General features: G+C 36.4%; 1 protein-coding gene across 3 annotated transcripts in view; it reads right to left on the bottom strand.

Annotated features, from left to right (window-relative positions):
- SEC22A (SEC22 homolog A, vesicle trafficking protein) overlaps nucleotides 1–22838 on the bottom strand; it is a 64816-nt gene that overhangs the window by 3161 nt on the left and 38817 nt on the right. For 2 of the 3 annotated variants that reach the window (XM_014829576.3, XM_044771476.2), the window contains exons 5-6: nucleotides 19411–19526; nucleotides 6444–6509 (exon numbers count right to left, since the gene is read on the bottom strand). In XM_014829576.3, coding sequence (XP_014685062.1) covers nucleotides 6444–6509; nucleotides 19411–19526 — 182 coding nt within the window. The remainder of the gene's footprint in view (nucleotides 1–6443; nucleotides 6510–19410; nucleotides 19527–22838) is intronic. The other variant, XM_044771477.2, reaches the window with a different exon arrangement.

Genomic DNA, 22838 nt, shown 5'->3' with positions numbered 1-22838 from the left:
GGAATTGGAGGCACTTATTTTATCTGATTTGCATTGTGCAAAAAAAGTCGAAGAAAACTTTTTCCTTTGAAACAATTTTAGATTTAGAGAAAAGCTGCAAAAATAGCAGAGTTCCTGTATACCCTTCACCCTGCTCCCCATAATGTCATCCTCATGCCAACCATAGTATAGTCATCAAACCAGAAAATTAACATTGAAACAATACTGTTAACTAATCTACAGACTTTATTCAAATTTTGCCTGTTGTCCCACTAGGGCCCTTTTTCCGGTCCAGAATCCAATCTAGGATTCCATATTGCATTTAGTTGTCACGTCTCCTCAAATTTGTAACAGCTCCTCAAGTCTGTCTTTGTTTTTCACGACCTTGACAGTCTTAAAGAGTATTGCTCAGTTATTTTGTAGAATGTCCCTTAAATTTGTTTGTCTGATGTTTTCTCAAGATTGAAGTGAGAATATGCAATTTTGGCAAGACTACCACAGAAGGTGATGTGTAATATGTCCTATTACTGGTGATGTTAACTTTGATCTCTTGGTAAAGTGGTGTCTGACAGGTTTCTCCACTGTGAAATTACTATTTTTCCCTTTGTAACTAGTAGGAGGGAAAATAGAGACATTCTCAGGTGAAAGAAGACTAACAGAATTTGTTGCCTACAGATATACCCTAAAAGAATGGCTAAAGGGAATTCTCTAAACAGAAAGGAAACAATAAAGAAGGAACCTTGGTGCATTGAGAAAGCAAAAAGAACACAGCCAGCAAAAACACAGGTAAATATAATAGGTTCTCCTTCTCCTGAGTTTTCTAAATTATGTTTGATGGCCGAAGTAAAAATTGTAACATTGTCTGATGTGGTTTTAAGTATATGTAGAGGAAATATTTAAGACAATTATATTATAAACAGAGGAAATCAAAGGCACATAAAGGAAGGTGCAGTTTCTATGCTTCATTTGAACTGGCAAAATGACAATACCAGAAAACTGCGATAAGTATGTATAATGTAATATCTAGAGCAACCATTTAAAAAGCTATACAAAGAGATACAAAAACATTACAGATAAATCAAAATGGAGTTCTAAAAAATGTTTAAGTAAACCACAGGAAGAAAAAGAAAACATAAAAATGCAAAACAAAAAATAAGATGGCAGACTTAAGCCCTAACATATCAATAACTACATTAAATGTAAATGGTTTAAATACAACAACTAAAAGACAGAGATTGGCAGAGTGGATTAAAAAACAAATCAACTCTATGTTGTCTACCACAAACTCACTTCAAATGATATAGGCAAATTGAAAGTAAAAGTAAGGAAAAGGATATATCATACAAACATTAACCAAAAGAAAGCAGGAGAGGCTATATCAATGTCACATAAATATAAAAATATTTAAGAGGGGCTGGCCCGATGGAGTACTGATTAAGTTTACACACTCTGCTTTGGTGGCCCAGGGTTCATGAGTTTGGATCCCTGGTGTGGACCTACACATTGCTCATCAAGCCATGCTGTCCCACATACAAAACAGAGGAAGACTGGCAACAGATGTTAGCTCAGAGCCAATCTTCCTCACTTAAAAAAAAAATCAAAGAAAATAATCAGGGATAGACAGGGATATTATAGACTGATAAACGGATCAATCCATCCAGAAGACACAGCAATTCTAAATGTGTACGAACCAAATAACAGAGTTGCAAAATATGTGAAGCAAAAACTGACAGAACTGAAACGATAAATATACAAACCCACAATTATAGCTTAAAACTTCAATATTCCTCTCTCAACAACTGATAGAACAACTAGACAGAAAATCACCAAGAATACAGAAAAACTCAACACCACCATCAACTGATAGGACCTAATCAACATTTACAGAACACTGACTCAATAACAGTAGAATACACATTCCGTTCATGTACCCTTGGAACATACACCCAAGATAGACTGTATTCTGGGCCATAGAACAAACATCAACAAATTTAAAAGAATTAAATCACACAGAGTGTGTTTTCCAACCACAATGGACTCAAACTAGAAATCAATAATGGAAGAAAACTGGAAAATCTCCAAACACTTGGAAACTAAGAAACACAATTCTAAATAATCCATAGGTCAAAGAGGAAGTCACAAGGAAAAAAACTTTTAAATACACTGAATTAAATGAAAATGAAAATACAACATATCAAAATCTATAGGTCACAGTTAACAAAGTGCTAAGAGGAAAATTTATAACACTAAATGTATACATTACAAAAGAGAACATTTTGAAACGAGTCATCTAAGCTCCCATCTCAAGAACCTAGGGAAAGAAGAGCCAAATAAACCCAAAGCAAAGTAAGCATGAGGAAGAAAATAAAAAAAGGACAGAAATCAATAAAGTAGAAAACAGGGGGAAAAAACCACAAAGAGCAGTTTCTTTGAAAAGATCAAGGAAATTAAGTAAGACTGACAAAGAAAAAGAGAGAAGATACAAATTACCAATATGAGGAATAAAACAGAGACTATCGCTACAGATCCTACAGACATCAATAGGACAGTAAGTTAATACTACCACCAATTCCACACACATAAATTTGGTAACAGCTGAAATGGACCACTTTCTTATAAAACACAAACTACCATAATTCACCCGTTATAAAACAGATAATTTGAATAACCCTATAACTATTAAGAAAATTCAGCTTCAGACATAATATATAGACACAGTAATCAAAACTATGTGGGACTGGCAGAGGGATGGACACACAGATCAATGGAACAGAATATAAAACCCAGAAATATACTCACACAAATATGCCCAATTGATTTTTGACAAAAGATGCAAAAGCGATTCAGTGGAGAAAAAAATAGCCTTTTCAACAAAAGGTGCTGAAGCAACTCGCCATCCATTCATTGGCACACACACACACACACTCAAAACCCCTCAATCTAATCTAAGTCTCACATCTTATACAATCTTACACAAAACTTACCTCAAAATGGATCATGAACTTAAATGTAAAACACAAAACTATAAAACTTTTAGAAAAAGACATAAGAGAAAATCTTCAGGATCTGGGGGTAGGCAAAGAGTTCTTAGACTTGATACCACAAACATGATCCATAAAAGGAAAAACTGCTAAAATGAACGTTATCAAAATTAAAAACTATTTTGCAAGAGACCCAGTTAAAAGAATGAAAAGGCCAGCTACAGACTTGGAGACTATTTGCAAACTACTTATCTGACAAAGGACTAATGTCTAGAACATACAAAGAACTCTCAAACTTGACAGTAAAAAAACAATCCAGTTAGAAGATAGGCAAAAGACATGAACAGACATTTCACCCAAGAGGATACATAGATGACAAGCACACAAACCGAAGTTTGACATCATTAGCCACTAGGGAAACAAAAATTAAAACCACAGTGAGGTATCAGGAAACACCTATCTGAATGGCTAAAATGAAAAATAGTGATAACACCAAATGCTGGAGAAGGTGCAGAGAAACTGGATCATTCACACAATGCTAGTGGGAGTGTAAAATGGTATGCTACTCTACAACAAAACTACTATGCTACTCTCAACAAAACTAAGCATGCAACTACCATATGACCTAGCAACTGCAGTCCTGGGCATTTATCTCAGAGAAATAAGGACTTGTGTTCACACAAAAACCTGTTCATGAATGTTTAAACAGCTTTATTTCTAACAGCCAAACACTGAAAAAAACTCACATGTTCTTCAAAAGGTGAATGATTAAACAAACTGCGGTACATCCATACCATGGAATACTATTCAGCAATAAAAAGGAACAAATCCATTGATGTATGCAACAACTTGGATGTATCTCCAGATAATCATGCTGAGTAAAAAAGTGCTGATCACAAAAGGTTACATACTATAAGGTTATATTTATATAACATACATAAAATGAGAAAATTATAGAAAGGCAGAACACATTAGTGGTTGCCAGAGAGTAAGGGACAGGAGGGAAGTGGATGTGGCTATAAAAGGGCAACACAAGGGGTCTCTGTGGTGATAGGAATGTTCTATATCTTGACTGCATCAACATCAATATTCTGGTTGTGATACTGTATTACAGTTTTGCAAGATGGTACCTTTGGGGGGGGACCAGGTGAGGGTTATATAGGGTCTTTCTTACAACTCCATGTGAATCTATAATCATCTAAAAATTATAAATTTAATAAGAAAAACAACTTTACACATACATATTTGTCTGCAACTTACTTTATAGGCTAACACACAGACTATATGCACACACAGGGAGTAAGATAAAGCAAGTGTTGGTGACTCTAGGTATACTAGTCTTTCAACTTTTCTGTAAGTTTTCAAAATAAAATGTTGAAGGAAAAGGAACAGTCTTGAGTTTCTTCACAGATCCTTTGATTTCCTATTTGAAATGTTCCATATCAAGATTACCCTTCTCTGGCTGAGCTCTGTGCTTCCATTAGCACTCACAGCCTGGAGAAACAGGCAACAAACCATGTAGTAGTGGCCTTTGAGGTCTGATGTAAAAGGGATTAGAAAATATCCTGACAACTGGAGACAGAGCATGTTATATGGTAAAATGTAATCATCAAAGTTTTACTGCAGAAACAAACAGCATTGTTATCACTCTGCTCAGCATATTTGGAAAGTATGCAGTTTCATGCCTGTCAATATGAAGGAAACTGGTTTCTTGCTTTCCTTTTTTAAAGCATGAATTTGTTTACTTCTCTCAAGTAAAAGAACACCTGAGTGACGCTCCACCGTAAGGCAACTCTTAGAACTCTTTTCAGCTGTTGAATGTAACAGAAGTGTGTATCTGTAGGCAAGAGCACTGGTTCTGGAGTCACACAGACCTGCGTTCAAGTCAGACTGGCTATAAGAACTGTCTAGGCCTCAGTGAAAAACAGCGTATCAAGATAACAGGATTCGTGTGGGGCTTTCTGTGAGGATGTAACAGTACAAGGAATGTAAAGGGCTTCACACACAGTAAGCTCAATACATTTTGCTATTGTTATTAGCATTTAAAATTATTTCATTAAGACAAAACAACCAAAAGCATATTTTATAAGCATAATTGTTCACGAAATTATTTTAAAGTTAATGTTTACCTCACATTGTTAAAATGCACATAAAAGTTATAAAATTATAATTTTATAGCATTATAAAAATTATACAAATATAGAGACAGCATGATATAGTGGAAAGAACATGATATTTAAAATCAGAAGACTCAGGGTTAAGTCCTGACACCACCCCTTACTGGCTGTGTGATCCCCTGCTAGTGCTGAAACTGCCTTGGATTTCTCATTTTCAAAAAGGAGATTATATCCTCTCTATGACAGGACTGTAGAAATTAAAGTAGAAAATCTACACAAGAATACCTCACAAAGCAAATCACTTGTGACATTAAAAAATACAAGTTTTCACATTTCATAAAATATTATAATTAAATCTATCAAATCTGACAAAAAATTTCTGGAAATAACATAAATGATTAAGAAAAATTAGGGGATTCTAAAAAATGGGGCCAGTGAAACTAAAATTTCTTATATGTCTTTACATAAGAGTCAAATGCACATATTCAAAGTATTTCCCTAAAGTCTTCTACTGAGTTTTAGGTAGCCTTTTATTTGCAGGCGTGAATCTTTCGAACGTTTTTTCTATGCAAACCAGAGAAATGTGTGACTTATAAAAGTTAGGTCAAAAGAGCTTGCTTGCTCTAATGTGTTTTAGCCAAGACATTCATGAGTTTGGCTAACTGGCATGGTTACCTTTCCCTTCCCTAGGAATCTGTGCCTCCTCTGGTCCTGGAAATGCAAGTACCCATCTCCCTATCACCCAGGTGCAAAACCTCCTCCTTCGAGTCTTGAGTCTCATATCTATTCTGTCTCCAAGTCCTAGAGTCTTCCTTCTCAGCAGACTCTCGGAGAGTCTCTCCTTTTGTTTTCTATTCCTATCATTGCCATGGTTTATGCTTTCATTACCCTCTGCCTGAAGTAATGTAATCACCTCCCAACTAATTTCCTTGCTTCTGATCTCTCTGCTCTGACAATGCATCCTAGGCATCACAGCTACATTAAATATCCTAAAATCCTGCTTTTTCTGTTTCCTATTCAAAGACTTTCCCCAAAGTACAAAATCCTCAGCCTGGAGTATAAGCAGAGCCTGGAAGCTGAATAATCAGTCACCAGGAAATCTAGGAGTAGCCTTTACTGCCACAGGCAGATGACATACTGCCACTGACGCCCAGCACAGGATGGGGCGAACGCTGAGTTCGCTGGGATCTATACCCACTCAAAATGCAGATCTACATCACGAAGCTAAGAGAGTCTCCAATGAAAAGGGAGGCAAAGGACCCAGACACTATTTTTATTTATTTAAAGTACCCAAGCAATTATTAGAATTGATAACCTCAATAATAATAATGGAAAAGTGTTTCTTAAAAGATGGAAGAGAACCTACCTGATAAAGGCAGGCTGCAGTTCCGAGGAAAAATGCAACAATGTAATTAAAATCCTCACCATCACTCTGCAAAAACAAAATAAAAATTACTTTTTTTCTGGTGGAAGCCCACCTCAAGAAACAATCCATAGTGATAGGACACAACAACGTTTATGCACAAACGGTCAAATTTTTCACAAAGTAGAATACTAAAATTCTCAAAAGTCCTAAAATGGAAACATAAAATATATCATAAGAACCAAGGAGTGTAAGGTAGAGAAAGACTACCAGAGCTCCTCCATGTCTTGGCCTCCCAATCAATTTCATTTTACCCAAGAGAAGACGAAAGCCAATGGGAAAAAGTTTCTATATAATGTAAAAAGCCTCTCTTCTCTATACTAAAGAAACCATACAAAAATGCACAACACCCCAGTGGCCTATAAAGGTAGTCCTGCTCACTAGGTCACTATTTGACTCAAATAAATATTGACAAACTTTACTATCTAGTAAGCACATCACGGAATTGTCCAATAAAGTAATTTGACATGATTTTTTAAAAAAACTGAAAAGCTACTGTCCACTAGAGTGTGCTAAATCCCAATGAGAAAAGTTAGTCATACACGCTATGCTAGAAAAATAGCCACCCAGAGGAAAAACAGACAGATAATGCATAGAGCATTTCTTTTAAAAGAAAACTAATGGAGACATGTAACAATCCGTATTTTCCTATTCCTTTTTGATTCCCCTTAAAGATCCACATTTATCACTTCCTTCAATGTTTTTATGAAGTAGAACATAAAGACCAGACAGGAGCATTAAATTTCTTTCTTCCAAGCAGGAGCATTAAATTCATCCCTTATTTCAGAGAAAATATCTTTATACAATGAAAACTTCCATAAGACATGGAAGTGTCTCTCATGACCATGTCTTCATGAAACAATATAAAGAGAAAATTCCTTTTCCACTTGCTATTGGGCAACAGAACTGACTGCAAGGCAGAGGAAGAGTGGCTTATCCTAGTGAGATGATCTTGAAATAGGAAACATTAATCTGTCTGAGATGCTTAGGTCAGTTCCACCCGAGAGGCAGAGAAGGTCAACACGAAACCTTTCCTCTTTTAACAATTCTAAGACTTTAAATAAGTTCTGATTGATTATTTTCTTCTTTAGTCCTTTATTTTTTGAATGATCTTCTTTCTGATTATAAAAGTTCATGTTCATTGCAGAGAATTTGGAAACCGGATTTTTACAAAGGAGAAATTCATACAGTCTATAATGCCACAACTATGGGAGAATTACTGCTAACCATGTCATGTATTTCCTTCAAACCTTTTATGTACAAAAGTATATGTATGTTTAAAAAGTGGAATCATACTTTTATATACTGTCTTTCAGTACTTCATATTATAAACACTTTCTCAAGATACTAAATACTCCTTAACCACGTGATTTGTAACGAATATGTAACCTTTCATTGTGGGGATATACCATGATTTAATTATTGTCCTACAATTGGATATTATTTTTCCTCTACACTATCACTTTATAACTCTCTTAATGGCCTTTGGAACACTTAAGAGCGTGTTTTTGGAGTCAAATCTGGGTTCAAACTTTACTACTAGCTGTACGATCTTAGATTATTTATTTAACTTCAATTTCCTTTTTGAAAAATCAAAGTTGTAGAGGTTAAATAACATTTGCAAACACATAGAACAATAACTGGCACACAGTAAGAACTAAAAACATTCATTAACTTCCCTCTCCCTGAGGTTACTGTCTACATCATTCATCGGATGATTAGATTAGCTTTCAGGATTGCTTAAACCTCTAGGCTACTGGCCTTATCTTCTCAATTAGACCCTAACCTTTCTTCAAGACAGAAAATAAATCTTACTACTTGCAAGAAACTGTACACATAGTAGGAATTCAACAAGTGCATGCTAAATTGAGTTGAGCTTGAAAAACTTTTATTTCTCCTTGCTAAAGAGAAGATTATTGATAAACACACGCTTCCATTCAATAAATATTTATTAAGCACTTATGGGACAGGTACAGTGTTACTAGATCCAGGACAGAACCAATTAAGTCCACACTAACTCAGGGAGCACAGGCTCTACTCAAGAAAGCAGATGCATAAACCAACAGTTCCCACCCAAAGTGACAGCTGACAAGAGAGGTGTGTGTACAGGGTACTAAGGGAGCCTACTGGAGACATATCTAACACTGCCTGGATTAAAAAGGGTCAGGCAAGGTTTGCCAGAGGAAGTAAAGCTTATTCTGGGTATTGATGGATGAACTGACAAGGCAGACAGGGTGGGAAGAGAATTCCAGGCAAAGCACGTGCAGTCTCAACAAGGGAAGAGACTAAGATGACTCGAAGGTTTGTTGTTTAGGTGACATTTGAATGACACCATTCATTAAACTGGGAGTATTGAAGGAAAAGTAGATTTGAGAGCAGGAAAACTTGAGTTCATTTTGGACATGTTATTTTGGAGCTGCTAGTGGGACATCCAAATAATTATATTTAGTAGATATTTAAGTCAGCTTCAGGAAAGAGTTTGACCTAGAGATCTAGCTTAGTAGTTATCTATTTCAATAGCAGTTAAATGAAAGAAACCAACTGCAAGTCTTAATTCTTGACTGGCTCCTAGAATGGAGAGAGAAAAAAAGCACTATAAAGGATATTTGGGGTCAATTATGGAAATCCAAATATAGATTTTATGTTAGATAATACTGCACTGATCTTAAATTTCTTTGGCGTAATAAAGGTATTGTGATTATGTAGGAGAATGTCTCAGTCCTTAAGACATACATATCTAATATTTTTGGAACAAACTGTCAGGATACCCATAATGTTACTTTCAAATGATTCAGCAAAAAAAGGAAATAGAGAAAGGAAGAAAGAGAGGTAGCTAGGTAGGTATACAGGTCAATGTTAATTGTTCTGTTCTTTAAACCTTTTTATAAGTTTGAATTCTTTCAAAATAAAATGTTGTGCAGTGGGGGGAAAAGATACAAATGAAAAAATGCTATGCATCCACTAAAAAGAATGTAATAGATGTCTATATCCTGATATGAAATGATCTCCTACATACTGTTAGGTAGAAAAAGATGCAAATCGGTATGAAGAGTAAATAGAAATAATTTTAAAATAATAATTACATAATATATAAAATACATGTACCAGGATATGCACATAATCTCTCTAGAAGCATACACCAGGGGTTGATTCGGCAGAGGAAAAATGGCAAGAAATTACTTATTGTGAAAATTACAGGCTTTGAAATTTAACATGTACCCTTTTTATTGTGTGTATGCAAATATGTGGAGGTATGTATATGCACATGCATTAACTTTACTTTAAAAAGGCCATTATAAAAATATCAAAGAAGAAGATATAGTTAGAAGAATATAAAGCCAAGGACAGAACACTGGAGAACACCACTATTTAAAGGACAGGTGGAGGAAGAAAGTTTACCAAATAAACTGAGGAACAGCAAGAGAAAGGAAAAAAAATATAACAGGAGAAAATTGTTTCATGGAAATGAAGGGATGAGAGAATGCCAAGAAGAATAATCTAACACATCAAACTATTAATAGTGATTTATTTACTTTTAAATTTTCTAAAATAAACATTATTTTTGAAACTAAACAATGAATTATTTTTAAAAGGAAGATTGAACAGTATGTGAGAGGAGGCAGAGAGAGCACATAGGACAAGGTCTCAAGAGTGGCTGCAATATTTGGTAATCAGGATACTGGTGAGCTTACTGGTCAGTGTTTGAAAGAATTATGAGGGCAAAAAAGAGATCGCAGTAGACTGAGAGGAGAGGTAAGAGAGTGGGGACAACAAAATATAGTCTACTCTTTCAAAAAATTAGAAGAGAACATACACCAAGAGGTATTTTGGGTTTTCTGTTTGTTTTTTTAAAGATTGGCAGCCTACAGCATGTTTATGGGCTGAGAAAAAAGAGCCAGTGGAGAGAAAGCAGATGAAATGTAGGTGAAGAAATAGCTAGAGGTTGGGGGCAGGTGAGGCAGAGGTTCACAGAGGGGAAAGAAGTGGGAGCAGGAGGGAAGACAGAGGCAAAGATGGAGGCATGTGCGGGCAGAGGTAAGGAGTACAAATAAAAATTTTAAAAACCTCACATTCACCTCTGGGGGATGCTAAGATACCAACATACTGCTTTGAAAACTAACAAATAAAGGGAAATAAAAAAATATATATATTTTGGTGAGAAAGAATGTCCCTGAGCTAACATCTATCGCCAATCTTCCTCTTTTTGCATGAGGAAGATCATCCCTGAGCTAATATCTGTGACAATCTTCCTGCATTATTGTATGTGGGACGCTGCCACAGCATGGCTTGATGAGCGGTGTGCAGGTCTGCACCCAGGACCTGAACCTGCAAGCTGGGGCAGCCAAAGTGGAGTGCATGAACTTAACCACTATGCCACCAGGCCAGCCCAAGAATATGTTTTTTTAAAGGCAAAGATGAAGAGGTAAACAGAGGCTCCATAAAATAGCCACACAATATAATAAGATGATACTATTAAAAATGGTCGTAATAATTGGGAAATACTTTTTAATCTTAAGTGGAAAAAGGACACAAAATTATATAATGGATATGTATACAAGATATATGTGCATGTATATATATATATATAAAACAAAGAAAATTTGGGGATGATTTTTTTTTTCCTTATAGATTTTTCCCCAATTCGTTAACAATGAGCACAGAATCAGGAAAAACACTTTTCTTTTGAAAGAAAGCAAGCCTTGCATCTTAGCAAAGATATCATGCCATTAAACAAATACTTCCACTGAGTTTAACAGGTATCTAATTTCTTTAAAAGGTATTAACAAATCGATGGAAAACAAAGAACTCAAGGAATAAAAGCAAGTTGATGACTTCTGCTTTGTAGTGGCCACCATAAACAGTTTTAGAATCAGAGAGGCTTAGAACATTACTACTGAAGTGGTCTTTGAACTATGTAGTCTAAAACCTTCACCTTGCATAATAGGAAAATAAGATTCAAGAAGGTAAAGTAACCCATCCAAGGTCACAAAGTTAGTTACTGGCAGATGGGAACCAGGTATCTTGACTTCCAGGCCAGCATATCTACTGCTATCTCAGAATACTCAATTTTTTTCTACTGCACCACATGCAAATTATTTCTAGGTTGGCATCAGCCTAATTAATACCATTGTTTCAAGGCTGATCCTTAAAGGAACACAGGCAATGTAAACCCAATGTGATAAAAGCTTATGCATTCATGAGGTGCCAACTGACAATAAACTTACTAACATCTCTAAACTCAGAACAAAGTTGGGAAATGAGTGAAAATCATCTAATTTACACATTACTGTGAACACCAAATCAAATTTATCAACTTAAAAAAAACTATACTCATCCTAAACCTCCCCAGTCTGAACTTAGACACCAAAGAAAAACTTCGGTGCTATATATTTTAATGAATCCCTCAATATCACTCTAAGAGGCAGCTTTTTAATCTAGGAGAAACAAACTTGTGCTGAATCTTCAAACAACATTAATAGTATACAGGAATGTTGATTCATGTGGGTTTTCAAATTTAAAAGTGCCTCAGGCATCAAATTACATACTAAAAGATAAATGTGGGAATCATTTTTAGCATTCAAAAAGAGTATTTAGAATTCACAGCCTTAAAAAAGTAAACTTTAATATCGATATATTGCTCACACTCAGGAAATACACTACATATTTTCAGCTAGATCTAAAAATACGATCCCCAAATAAATCCTTTGCTCTTAAATCAAGTTTTAGAGAAAGGTGGAGGCCACTTAATCTGGGTACGGCCTTTACACCTCCTCTATCACCACCATGATCTGAATAACACCACTACAAATAACTTCAAAATAGATAAAGGTTTAAGTCCCATGTCCTGGAATTTGCACTCAAATCTACATAACAGACCACTTCAAAAAGATCTACTTTTACTGACCAAATATTGTCTACAGCAACTCTAGAGATTATTCCTAACACAAAATACAACGATGAACCAGAGAGAAGGCTAAGAGTATATCTTAAATTCAATGGCTTTAGTGAGAATAAAAAGGACTTTTACCCAATACAAGTCAAAGACAATGACAAAATAGACCCTAATGAGGGGAAATTAAAAGCGAAAGACCTCAGGTCACCAATTTTGTATATATTTTCTTTCAGGTTAATCCGGGCTATAAAGAATGCACTTGTTGAAATTAACCTAGTGTGCACCCCTAAACCTACCCGGCTTAAAACTCTAGTTTATCACAGTGCCCCTCTGCATTCTGACATTTAATTTTCTCCTTTGCTTATCGTCCATTCCATCTTCTAGGACATGGAGTCCTTAGAAGGCAGATACGTCCAACACTGCATAGTGCTCCGCATTTCTCCTCATAACAAAACAAAGAAAAATATTTCCAAGCACTGGTCACTTACCAGAACATTTTTCTCTACAAAGATGTAAAATCCCCAATGACTGGAACAACATGAATCTCTATTTTTGGTCCAGTAAATTTCCCAAAACAGTGATTCTCATTTAGGTGAGGGAATCAGAATCTGCTGGAAAATCTTTTAAAGGTACCAATGGGTGACAAACTACCTATGGACTACACTGCCCCCAACTCTGTACTCTGTTGTCCCCTTGCTCCTCTCTCTGAGCATCACTGTTTTAGGAACCTCAACTACTGATGAGTATATGCGGAAAACGTCAGGTGGTTATCGCAGAACAAAGATTTAGAACAATGGTAAGGGAACAACATAACCAGGTTCCCCTAGTTTCCAGATAGCTAAGAATCCCACATGGACTAATTTAGTTTTCTGGATCAAGTGACAAAGAAATATTGTTGGAATAAATTTACTCTAGGACAACTGTGAAAAAGAAAGGACTCCATATCAACATAAAGACACATCTTTAAAGATACAACTATCCAGAGAGTCCCCAAATTATAAATGCTCTACTAATAAAAAAGACCACTCTAACTTTTTCCCTATTCATAATTTACCCCATGCCTCTTCCACACCCTACCACCGCAGTTTAAAGGAATTGCTTAAAACAAACAAAAAACTTTGAAGCTTCTAGGGAAACCGTGGACTCTAAGATAGAGGCAGGAAGAAGCTAGAAAAACCTGGGGAACATGTTCAGGTTCCGCTTACGCCCCCACAGAAATATTTACTTTGCTCTGCCTAAAACTTTTGTTACTTGAAAATCTATTAAGTTGGGTTAACAAAAGTTGTCTTTTTTTTTCTGCTTACATAACAGGTGCTAATAACTATTCACTTTTATTATTTAAAATCTGAATAATATATTCAAATGGTTCAAAGAGTAAAGATAATATGCAAAGAGATATACATTGTGAAGAGTCTCATTCCCACTCTGCTTCCCATCTGTCCAGTTCCTACCACGTTTATTTCCTTCTTATCTTTCCAGAGTTTCTTTAAGCAAGTTTATGTAACTAAAATATATTGTTATTTTTCCAAGCCATCTTTGGCGGGGGTAGTTGGGGCTGAGCTGAGAGGGAATGGTGGGAGCAAGGTCAGAAGACCTGGTCTGTCCGTCTCTCACTGGCTTTCTCAAAAAGGCCACTGTTCTCAGAGGGCACAAAATTGTACATCCGACCTTGAAACATGAATCGAATTCCCAAACCCATGCTCTATACTGGCTGGGGCTCTGAGGTCCACGCCAACCTGTGTGAAGGGGAAGACTAAGCCCCTGCACGAGAAGAGAAGGCCTGATCCACCGTTTCCTAAGGGCAGGCTGGGTGCGACAGGCTGTACTTTAACTGCTAAGTGGAGCCACACCTATCAAAAGAACATCCAAGCCCAGAGAACATGCCTCCCTTTCCCGTCTTTGTCTTAATGCTGGTGTGTGGTGTTTTTTTTTTTTTTTTAATTAACAGACTTTTATCTTCAGAGCAGTTTCAGGTTTACGGAAAATTAAACAGATAGTACAGAGAGTTCCCGTATAACCGCTCTTTCCTCGGTCCACAGTTTCCTCTATTACTAACATCTTGCATTAATGTGGTACATTTTTTACACTGATGAACCCAGAGTGACACATGATTATTAACTAAAGTCCATAGTTTATGTTAGGGTTCACTCTTTGTGTTGTACATTCTACGGGTTTCGACAAATGTATAATGACATGTATCCACCATTACAGTTACGGAGCAGTTACACTGTCCTAAAAATCTCATGCTCCAACTATTTATCCCTTCCTCCCCCTAACCCCCTGCAAGCTCTAATCCTTTTACTTACTGTCTCCATAGTTTTGCCTTTTCCAGAATGTCATATAGTTGGAAACACAGAGTATGTAGTTTTTTCAGGCTGGCTTCTTTCATTAAGCAATATGCATTTAAGGTTTAGTCGTGTCGTTTTGTGGTTTGATGGCTTCTTTCTTTTTATTACTGAATAATAATCCATTGCATGGATTGTCAGTTTGTTTATCCATTCACCTTTTGAAAGACATCTTTGCTGCTTCCAATTTTCCAAAATTATGAATAAAGCTGATACAGACATTCACATGCAGGTTTCTGTGTGGACCTAAGTTTTCTACTCATTTGGATAAATATACCTAGGAACATGATTGCTAGATCACATGGTAAGGCTATGTTTTTTGTGAGAAACAGCTAAACTGTCTTCCAAAGTGACTGTTATCATTTTGCATACCCATAAACAATGAATGAGAGTTCCTATTGCTCCACATCCTCATCAGCATTTGGTATTGTCAGTTTTTTGGATTTTGTCATTTTACAGATGTTTAGCGGTATCTTGTTGTTTTAATTTGCAATTCCTTAATGACATATGATGCTTAGCATCTTTTCGTATGCTTATTTGCCACCTGCATATCTACTTCAGTGAGGTGTTTGTTCAGTTCTTTTGCCCATTTTTTAACTGGGTTGTTTGCTTTCTTGAGTTTTAAGAGTTCTTTGTATGTTTTAGATACAAGCCCTTTGTCAGAACTGTTTTTGCAAATATTTTTCCCCTAGTCTCTGGCTTACCTTTTCATTCTCTTAACATGTCCTTCAAAGAACAGAAGTTTTTAAATTAAGTCCAATTTACCAATTTTTTCTTTCATAGATCACGATTTTGGTGTTGTACCAAAAATTCATCATCAAACCCAAGGTCACCTAGGTTTTCTCTGGTTACCTTTTATAAGTTTTATAGTTTTGTGTTTTACATTTAGGCCTGTGACCCTTTGAGTTAACTTTTTTGTGAAAGGTGTAAGATCTGTGTCTAAATTCATTTTTTTGCATGTGGATGTCCAGCTGTTCCAGCACCATTTGTTAGAAAGAAATCCTTTCTCCACTGAATTGTTTTTGCTCCTTTTTCAAAGATCAATTGATTATATTTGCGTGGGTATATTTCTGGGCTCTCTATTCTGTTCCACTGATCTCTCTATTCTTTTTCCAATGCCACACTGTCTTAATTATTGTAGCTTAACAGTAAGTGGAAGTTGGGTACTTTCAGTCCTCTGATTTTCTTCTTTTTTCTTCTGAATTGTGCTGGCTATTCTGGGTCTTTTGCCTTTCCATATAAACTTTAGAATCACTTTGTCAGTATCCACAAAATAACTTGCTGAGATTTTGATTAGGATTGTGTTGAATCCACAGATCAAGTAGGGAAGAACCAAAATCTTTACAATAATTGAGTCTTCCTATCCATGAACATGGAATATCTATTTATTTAGATCTTCTTTGATTTCTTTTATCAGAGTTTTATAGTTTTTCTCATAGAGATCTTATATATATATTGTTAGATTTATTCTTAAGTGCTTCATTTTTAGGGGTACCAATATAAATAGCATTGTGATTTTAATTTCAAATTTCAATTGTTCCTTGCTGATATATAGGAAAGCAAGTGACTTTTGTGTATTAACTTTGGGTCCTGTGACCTTGTTATAATCACTTATTACTTCCAGGAGTTTGTTCATTCTTTGAGATTTTCTACATAGAAAATCATGTCATCTGTGAATAAAGACAGTTGTATTTCTTCCTTCCCAATCTGTACACTCTTTTTTTTCTTTTCTTGTTTTAGTGCATTAAAACTAAGTCTTCAGGTATGATGTTGAATAGGAGTGGTGAGAGGAGAGACATCCTTACCTTGTTCCCACTCTTAAGGAGAAAGCATAGTTTCTCATCCGGTATGATGTCAGCTGTAGGGTTTCTGTTCTTTATCAAGCGGAGGAAGTTCCCCTTTACTCCTAGTTTTCTGTGAGTTTTATCATGAATGGGTATTGGATTTTGTCAAATGCTTTTTCTGCATCTGCTGATATGATATGATTTTTCTTCTTTAGACTCTTGTGTAATGGATTACACTAATTGATTTTCAAATGTTGAACCAGCTTTGCATACCTGGAATAAATCCCATTTGGTTGTGATGTATAACTCTTTTTATACAGTGTTGGATTCAATTTGCTAATATTTTGTTGAGGATTTCTGCATCTATGTTCATGAGAGAGATTGTTCTGTAACGTTGTCTTTTTAAGATGTAAATAGGCTGAGAATCAGAGCTATCAGTTAGTTACACATAGCGGTAATTAGTTTAGTAAGATTATTGTTTTTCTGAAACCTAAAAGACCTCAAATGCAACGAGGCAGAGGGAGAACATGAAACACTTAGGAATCAAGGCAGGCATTAGCGAGGTGTAGCAGCTCAAAAGCATGAAAAGCTGTAGTTTATACTACTTTCTTTAGTTTTGAAGTTGTGAATCAGAGGAGGGAAAAGGGAAGCAGTGCAGGAAGAGGACAGGATAGGATAGCATATGATAAGATATCTGAGTGCCTGAAAGAAATTATTTCCTTTAACAGGTTTTGTGAGGTACGACAGTCTTGTCTGAGTTTTATCTTAAAAGCAATGTGGTCTAAGCCCCAGGTTTCACAATTTATGGGCTGTCTTCTGAGTCAGGGATGCTAAGACTCTGTGGTATAAAAGCTTTTCTCTATCCAGTCCATCTCTCCCACCTTGTTTATTAATTTGCTAATTTGAAACAACCAGAGAATTTAACCATAGAATTTTAACCTTAGAGTACCACCTTCACAATTTTTGCCAACTCTAAATACTAATTATACCATTATTAATGTAACAAATTTCATAAAGTTGAGTTTTTATTAAAGTTTATTTTAAAAGGGAAATTTTATATCTCTACCGTTAATAGAAACTAGTATCCTTTACCAAACATAGATTCTACACATTAATATACATTAAATACATAATTCTTAAAATTAAAAATGTGTACCTGTCTACCACCTAAAGTCATCTATTGTGTAACCGGTGGTAAATGTGTCCTATACTTTCAGAAATACTCATCAAACCCACCCTTCTCCTTCATTTTATAAGGAATGAAACTGAGGAGCAGAAACTAAGGTGAGCTATTCAAGGTCATAGAGCTAATCAGCAGCTGAGCTACAGCCAATCCTCTCTCTCTCTCTTACACAAACAAAAATCAACTCTTCACACACCTACACTACTGTTCTTTCCACTACATCAAGTTAAAAAAAAAATAAAGTATCTTATTTATTAGCTTTTTTCAGGCAGCAGTCTCCACATTGCCTTTGTTTCTTTTTGGCCGGGTTGTCTAACTGGCTCAAAATTGAACTCATGATGGAATAAAGCTAACCTGGCTAGGGAACAGGGGCAAGAATACCAAGGGACAATAGCCAGCTGTCCTGTGTCTGAAAGGGAAGAGGGGCTTTACCTGAGGGCCCAGGATGTTTGGAGGAAGAACTGGGGAGTCACGAGAAACCCCCCACTCCCTCGAGGGACAGCTCAGCTGCATGGAACCTGTGATGCCTTCTGCTCTGGGCTTCAAACAGCTGAGGACATTCAGAGGATATTCAGAATGGTGCTCTCTGCATGTTCCCCAAACTACAGTAATTTTAAAACAGAATAGAGGGGCCGGCCCGGTGGTGCAGCAGTTTAGTGCACACGTTCCCCTTTGGCGGTCCGGGGTTCGCCGGTTCAGATCCTGGGTGCGGACATGGCACGCATTGGCAAGCCATGCTGTGGTAGGCATTCCTGCATATAAAGTAGAGGAGGATGGGCACAGATGTGAGCTCAGGGCCAGTCCTCCTCAGCAAAAAGAGGAGGATTGGCAGCAGATGTTAGCTCAGGGCTAATCTTGCCAAAAAAAAACAGAATAGAAGGTGTGTTGAGCAGATTTTTGCAAATGGTATTCTGAGCTTAATGCTGAACAGCAACAAAAATAACTAATTTACAATGTGGAAGTGTCAAAAAATCTTCTGAGAAAGTAAGTAGAAACAAGGGAAAGGAAAGCTGTGCAGTTTGAAATATGCTAAACTTTAAGAAAGGAAGTTTCAAAAAGTTTACAAAAAGAATAAGAGGAAAAGTTAGTATATTCTGATAAGCCACAGTCTCTGGAAGGTCTCCACTGGAAAACAAAATAGTCGGCAATACATGAAATAATCAGTGGTTTCACAGGTAGCCACCACCAAAAAAGGAAAAGAGCAGGTAAGTTGGAATACCCAGAGGTGGCACAAACACCTGCCCATGAATGCTCCCTTCTTTCTTCCACTCTCTGTGTCCACTCAGATCCTTCCGGGCCCAGCTTACCCTCCTCCACTAAGCCTCCTCTCCTATCCTGACTCATGCCGACTGCTCCTCTTCCAAACTCTGTGCACTTGGCTATTATTCGAGGACTTCTTTGCTTCCCCAATTCAACTCTAGGCCCTGAGACTGCAGTGCCCATGTCACACATATCTTGGCGTCCCAAGAGTACCTATAAACAGTGCCTCCTGCAGAACAGATAATAAATATGAGCTAATTGGGTCAAAGAAGCCCACTAGAAACCAGTGCTTTTAGCGGAAGGGGAGACTAGGGCAGGTATAAAGAACACAGAATCTCAGCATGCACTGTAAGTTGTACTGATACCCAAATCAATTCAAATCAACTGTGTAACAAGTAGAATCAATAGGCACAGTCACCTGAAATTGCAAAAACAGCACAGTTACCTGCAGGAGACTTTCTATGGCATGAAAGCCTCGAATTAAATTCAGAGCTCCACATAAAAGACTAAGGATAAATGCCACAATCCCTGACAGAGTTGCTGGCTCCAGTCGCTGGTGAGCTAGAAAATAAAAGAAATGGTTAGAAATAAGCATCAATACCTCATGTCAATACCTAATGTAAAATGGAATTCACCGCTTAGTTTAAACAGGTCAAATATAATCTTCATAAAATTATTTAATATATCTTAGTAATTAAATATTTTTTAAAAAGCAAAAAGTCTGACAACATGACAGCTTCATCCCCCTGAATTCAAGTTACATTAATTTCTTTTTCTCTACATTTTTAACAAAGACATCTAACTTGCATGTGGGGTATATAGTGCTAAGACATACTCACATCTGGCAGTCAATCATGTAGAAAAAACCCTTACTGACTAAATAGGTCTACTATTTGCAAGTAGTTGCAAATATTTGCAAAGGTGACTTTGCTGACAATTCATTGCATAATTCCTACTTTTTTGAAAATGCTTAGAAAACGTTTTTGAGGACAAACATAGCTTGCTTTTTAAGCAAAGTTCTCCCTTATTTGGGTTCCAGGGCTATAAATACCATGGGATAGATGTGACAGCTCATATATAATCACTGATCTGAACTCCACAATAGAATGGAGTCTTATAGCTATCAAGTTCCTAGTCTCCGAAGACCAATGGAAGGTAAAAATGATAAAACACCAGTTGAAGAAGTGGCCAGTTTATCTTTACAAACACATTCCCTTATCTGTCAGCGATGTGGCAGCAGAAGACATTTAGTTATACAATAGCTTCCCTTCATCATCATCTTGTGCTTAATAGAATTAACAAGAGTCTAAATGAAAACAGAAAACTAAATACATAATCATCTAGACCTCAAAAGGGAGACAGAGGGAAAGAGAGGACAACAGGACTACATTTAGATCATCTTGTTTAAATCACTGAAGTGTAAAAGCCGTAACAATGAAGTTAATGAGGTGGAACATTAATATAAGGAAGGGCTTAAATCTCTGCAACTTAGATTCAGCCGTTACAGCAGAAAAGCTTCCCTAAACAGTTCATAAAAAACACAAAAATCCACAGCACAAAAAAATATTTACTCCTCAAGTTGAGCAGAAAATGCTAATACGGGATAACATTTTCTTAAATTTCTTCTGGGCCCAAGCTAACTACAAGGTCTCTCAATAAAGTTCCTTGAGATTTTGATATGAAAATAAAAAATTAAATGTCTTTGTAAAGTATTATACCAAGTTTTATATCACTAGAGGAAAAAAACTCACAATTTAAAAATATATGCAATTGGTCTACCAATTAGTCATGTTTGGTATCCCTCTTCCTTCCCTCCCAGCCCCTCAGCAGTAAGTAAGGGAGAACTAGCTTTGGATGAAAAAAAGAAATCCTTAATATGCGCCCTAAGCATTAAACCACCTAACAACTAAACAGATTATATAAATCATACCTCTAAAGTATACAAGTTTACCTTACCAAAAAACCCAAATAATACTCTGTATTATAACTAGAAAACCTTAGCTTTTTATGGCCAAGTAAGCTATGGCCATTCTTGAATGGAAAAATATTACCATTTTAATGTGTTGATCAATATCTATTTAAGAAATAAATGTATATATAAATTAAATATTTATTAGGTTTCTAACACTTGCCTCTTGGATAGTATACGATTTACAAATTAATTCAAAATGACCAGAAATATTTTTAAAGGCCTGAAAGCAAATGACGAGCCTCCTTTAACAAGGACAAGGCATGTGTCAAGTTGAAGGAGAGGCTGGAGCTGAGCCAAGTCACGGTGGGAAGGAAATTCTCAAGTGGAGGTTCCCCTACTCCCACGCCATCCCCTCCCCAGACCTGTGGGAATGGTCGCCAAGAGAAAACTCCATCTGCACACAATATGAGGGTGATACCCCTAAGGGACAATTTCTCATTTTAACAAACTGAATGAGACATTTAATCATATTTTAATGTATTATGTTACATATGCTTTTTATCTCAGTAAAACAGATTTTAGATCCATTGTTATCCACAAATGCTTACTTCACACTTCAATTTGGCAGCATGATAGGCACTATTAGGTATAGAGTGGACTTGGAACAACAACAAACTAGGAAAATAACAATAATTTTGCTGACCAAAGCAACATCACCTAGTCGGTTTTTGTTTTGGTTTTTGCTACTGTCTTCTGCTACAATGCCTTTTCTTTAATTAGTCTCCTTGAGCCCAATATAGGCATTTTTGTGACAAAATTAAATTTTCCCCAAAATGTACCACCAATTAATGGAGAGCTTACAAAAAGTTCCTAAGGAGAAGGAGCAAATCCCTCAGAATCAAATGACTATTGGTTATAGGGAATAAATATATTTATCAAGCAAATACTTTTTGGCATGATTCTGTGTAAGATGATACGCTTTAGAAGATACAAAAAATGTTACACAATCTGCTCTCAAGGCACTTCTAGTCTTTTAAAGATAAATGGACAGACAGATCAACATATGAAGGTAATAAGCATTCTAAACTAAAGAGCTAAGGAATTCTGAAGAGGAAAGATAACTAGGGGGAAGGTGGTGACACAGGAGCAGTAAGAGAACCAGGGAAGCTCTTTAAAGATGGATAAAATTTAGACAGATACAAATGGGAAGAACTGCATGCCATGCAGAGAAAAGAGCACGAGTGTAGAGACAGAAATGAGAGAAGCGAATACTAACAGCATCAACAAGAATTACTACTACCACCTCTACTCCTCCCACTAATCAAGGCTGCTCTCAATGTGCCCGGCAATGTTCAGGCACCAAGTGCTGTACAGACACGTTCTTACTTTATCCTTCCAAGAACCCAACGCAGTAGGCACTATAATAATCCCAGTTTTTCCAACAGGAAACTAAGGTTTAAGGAGATTAAGTAATTTGCCCAAAGTAAGTAAATGAACTGGGAGCTAAATCCAGGCAGCCTGACTCTAGAACTCACGCTCTTAACAACTTTGCTATTGCACACTGGTAGTGGTTTTGGTCAGCTCAAACGATGTTTATGAAGAGTAGGAAGAAATAAGGTCAAAAAGACAGATTGAAGCAAATTAATCATCTGAAACAGTGGCTAAAAATTAAAGGCAAATTAGGCAATGGGGAAACACTGAAGAGCAAGAGACTGATACGATTAAAGCTATGCTTAAATAATATTAATCTATTAATGTATTGTAAAGAGATTAAAAGTAGGGAGAGAGAAAATATTTTCTCAGTGCTTTCTCATTAGGCACACATTGTCCCATTTATCCTTCAAAATGGGGTATTTCACGAGGTAGGAATGACTAACTTCTGTGTCTGAATTCTCTCATCTGTAAAGCGAGTTTAAATAATTTCCTATGAATCAGACAGTCAGTGCCATGTTCACAATTAT

This window comes from Equus asinus, chromosome 5 (genome assembly GCF_041296235.1).
Source record: "Equus asinus isolate D_3611 breed Donkey chromosome 5, EquAss-T2T_v2, whole genome shotgun sequence".
NCBI classification, from domain to species: domain Eukaryota; kingdom Metazoa; phylum Chordata; class Mammalia; order Perissodactyla; family Equidae; genus Equus; species Equus asinus.
This window is presented reverse-complemented; position numbering and strand designations above follow the sequence as displayed.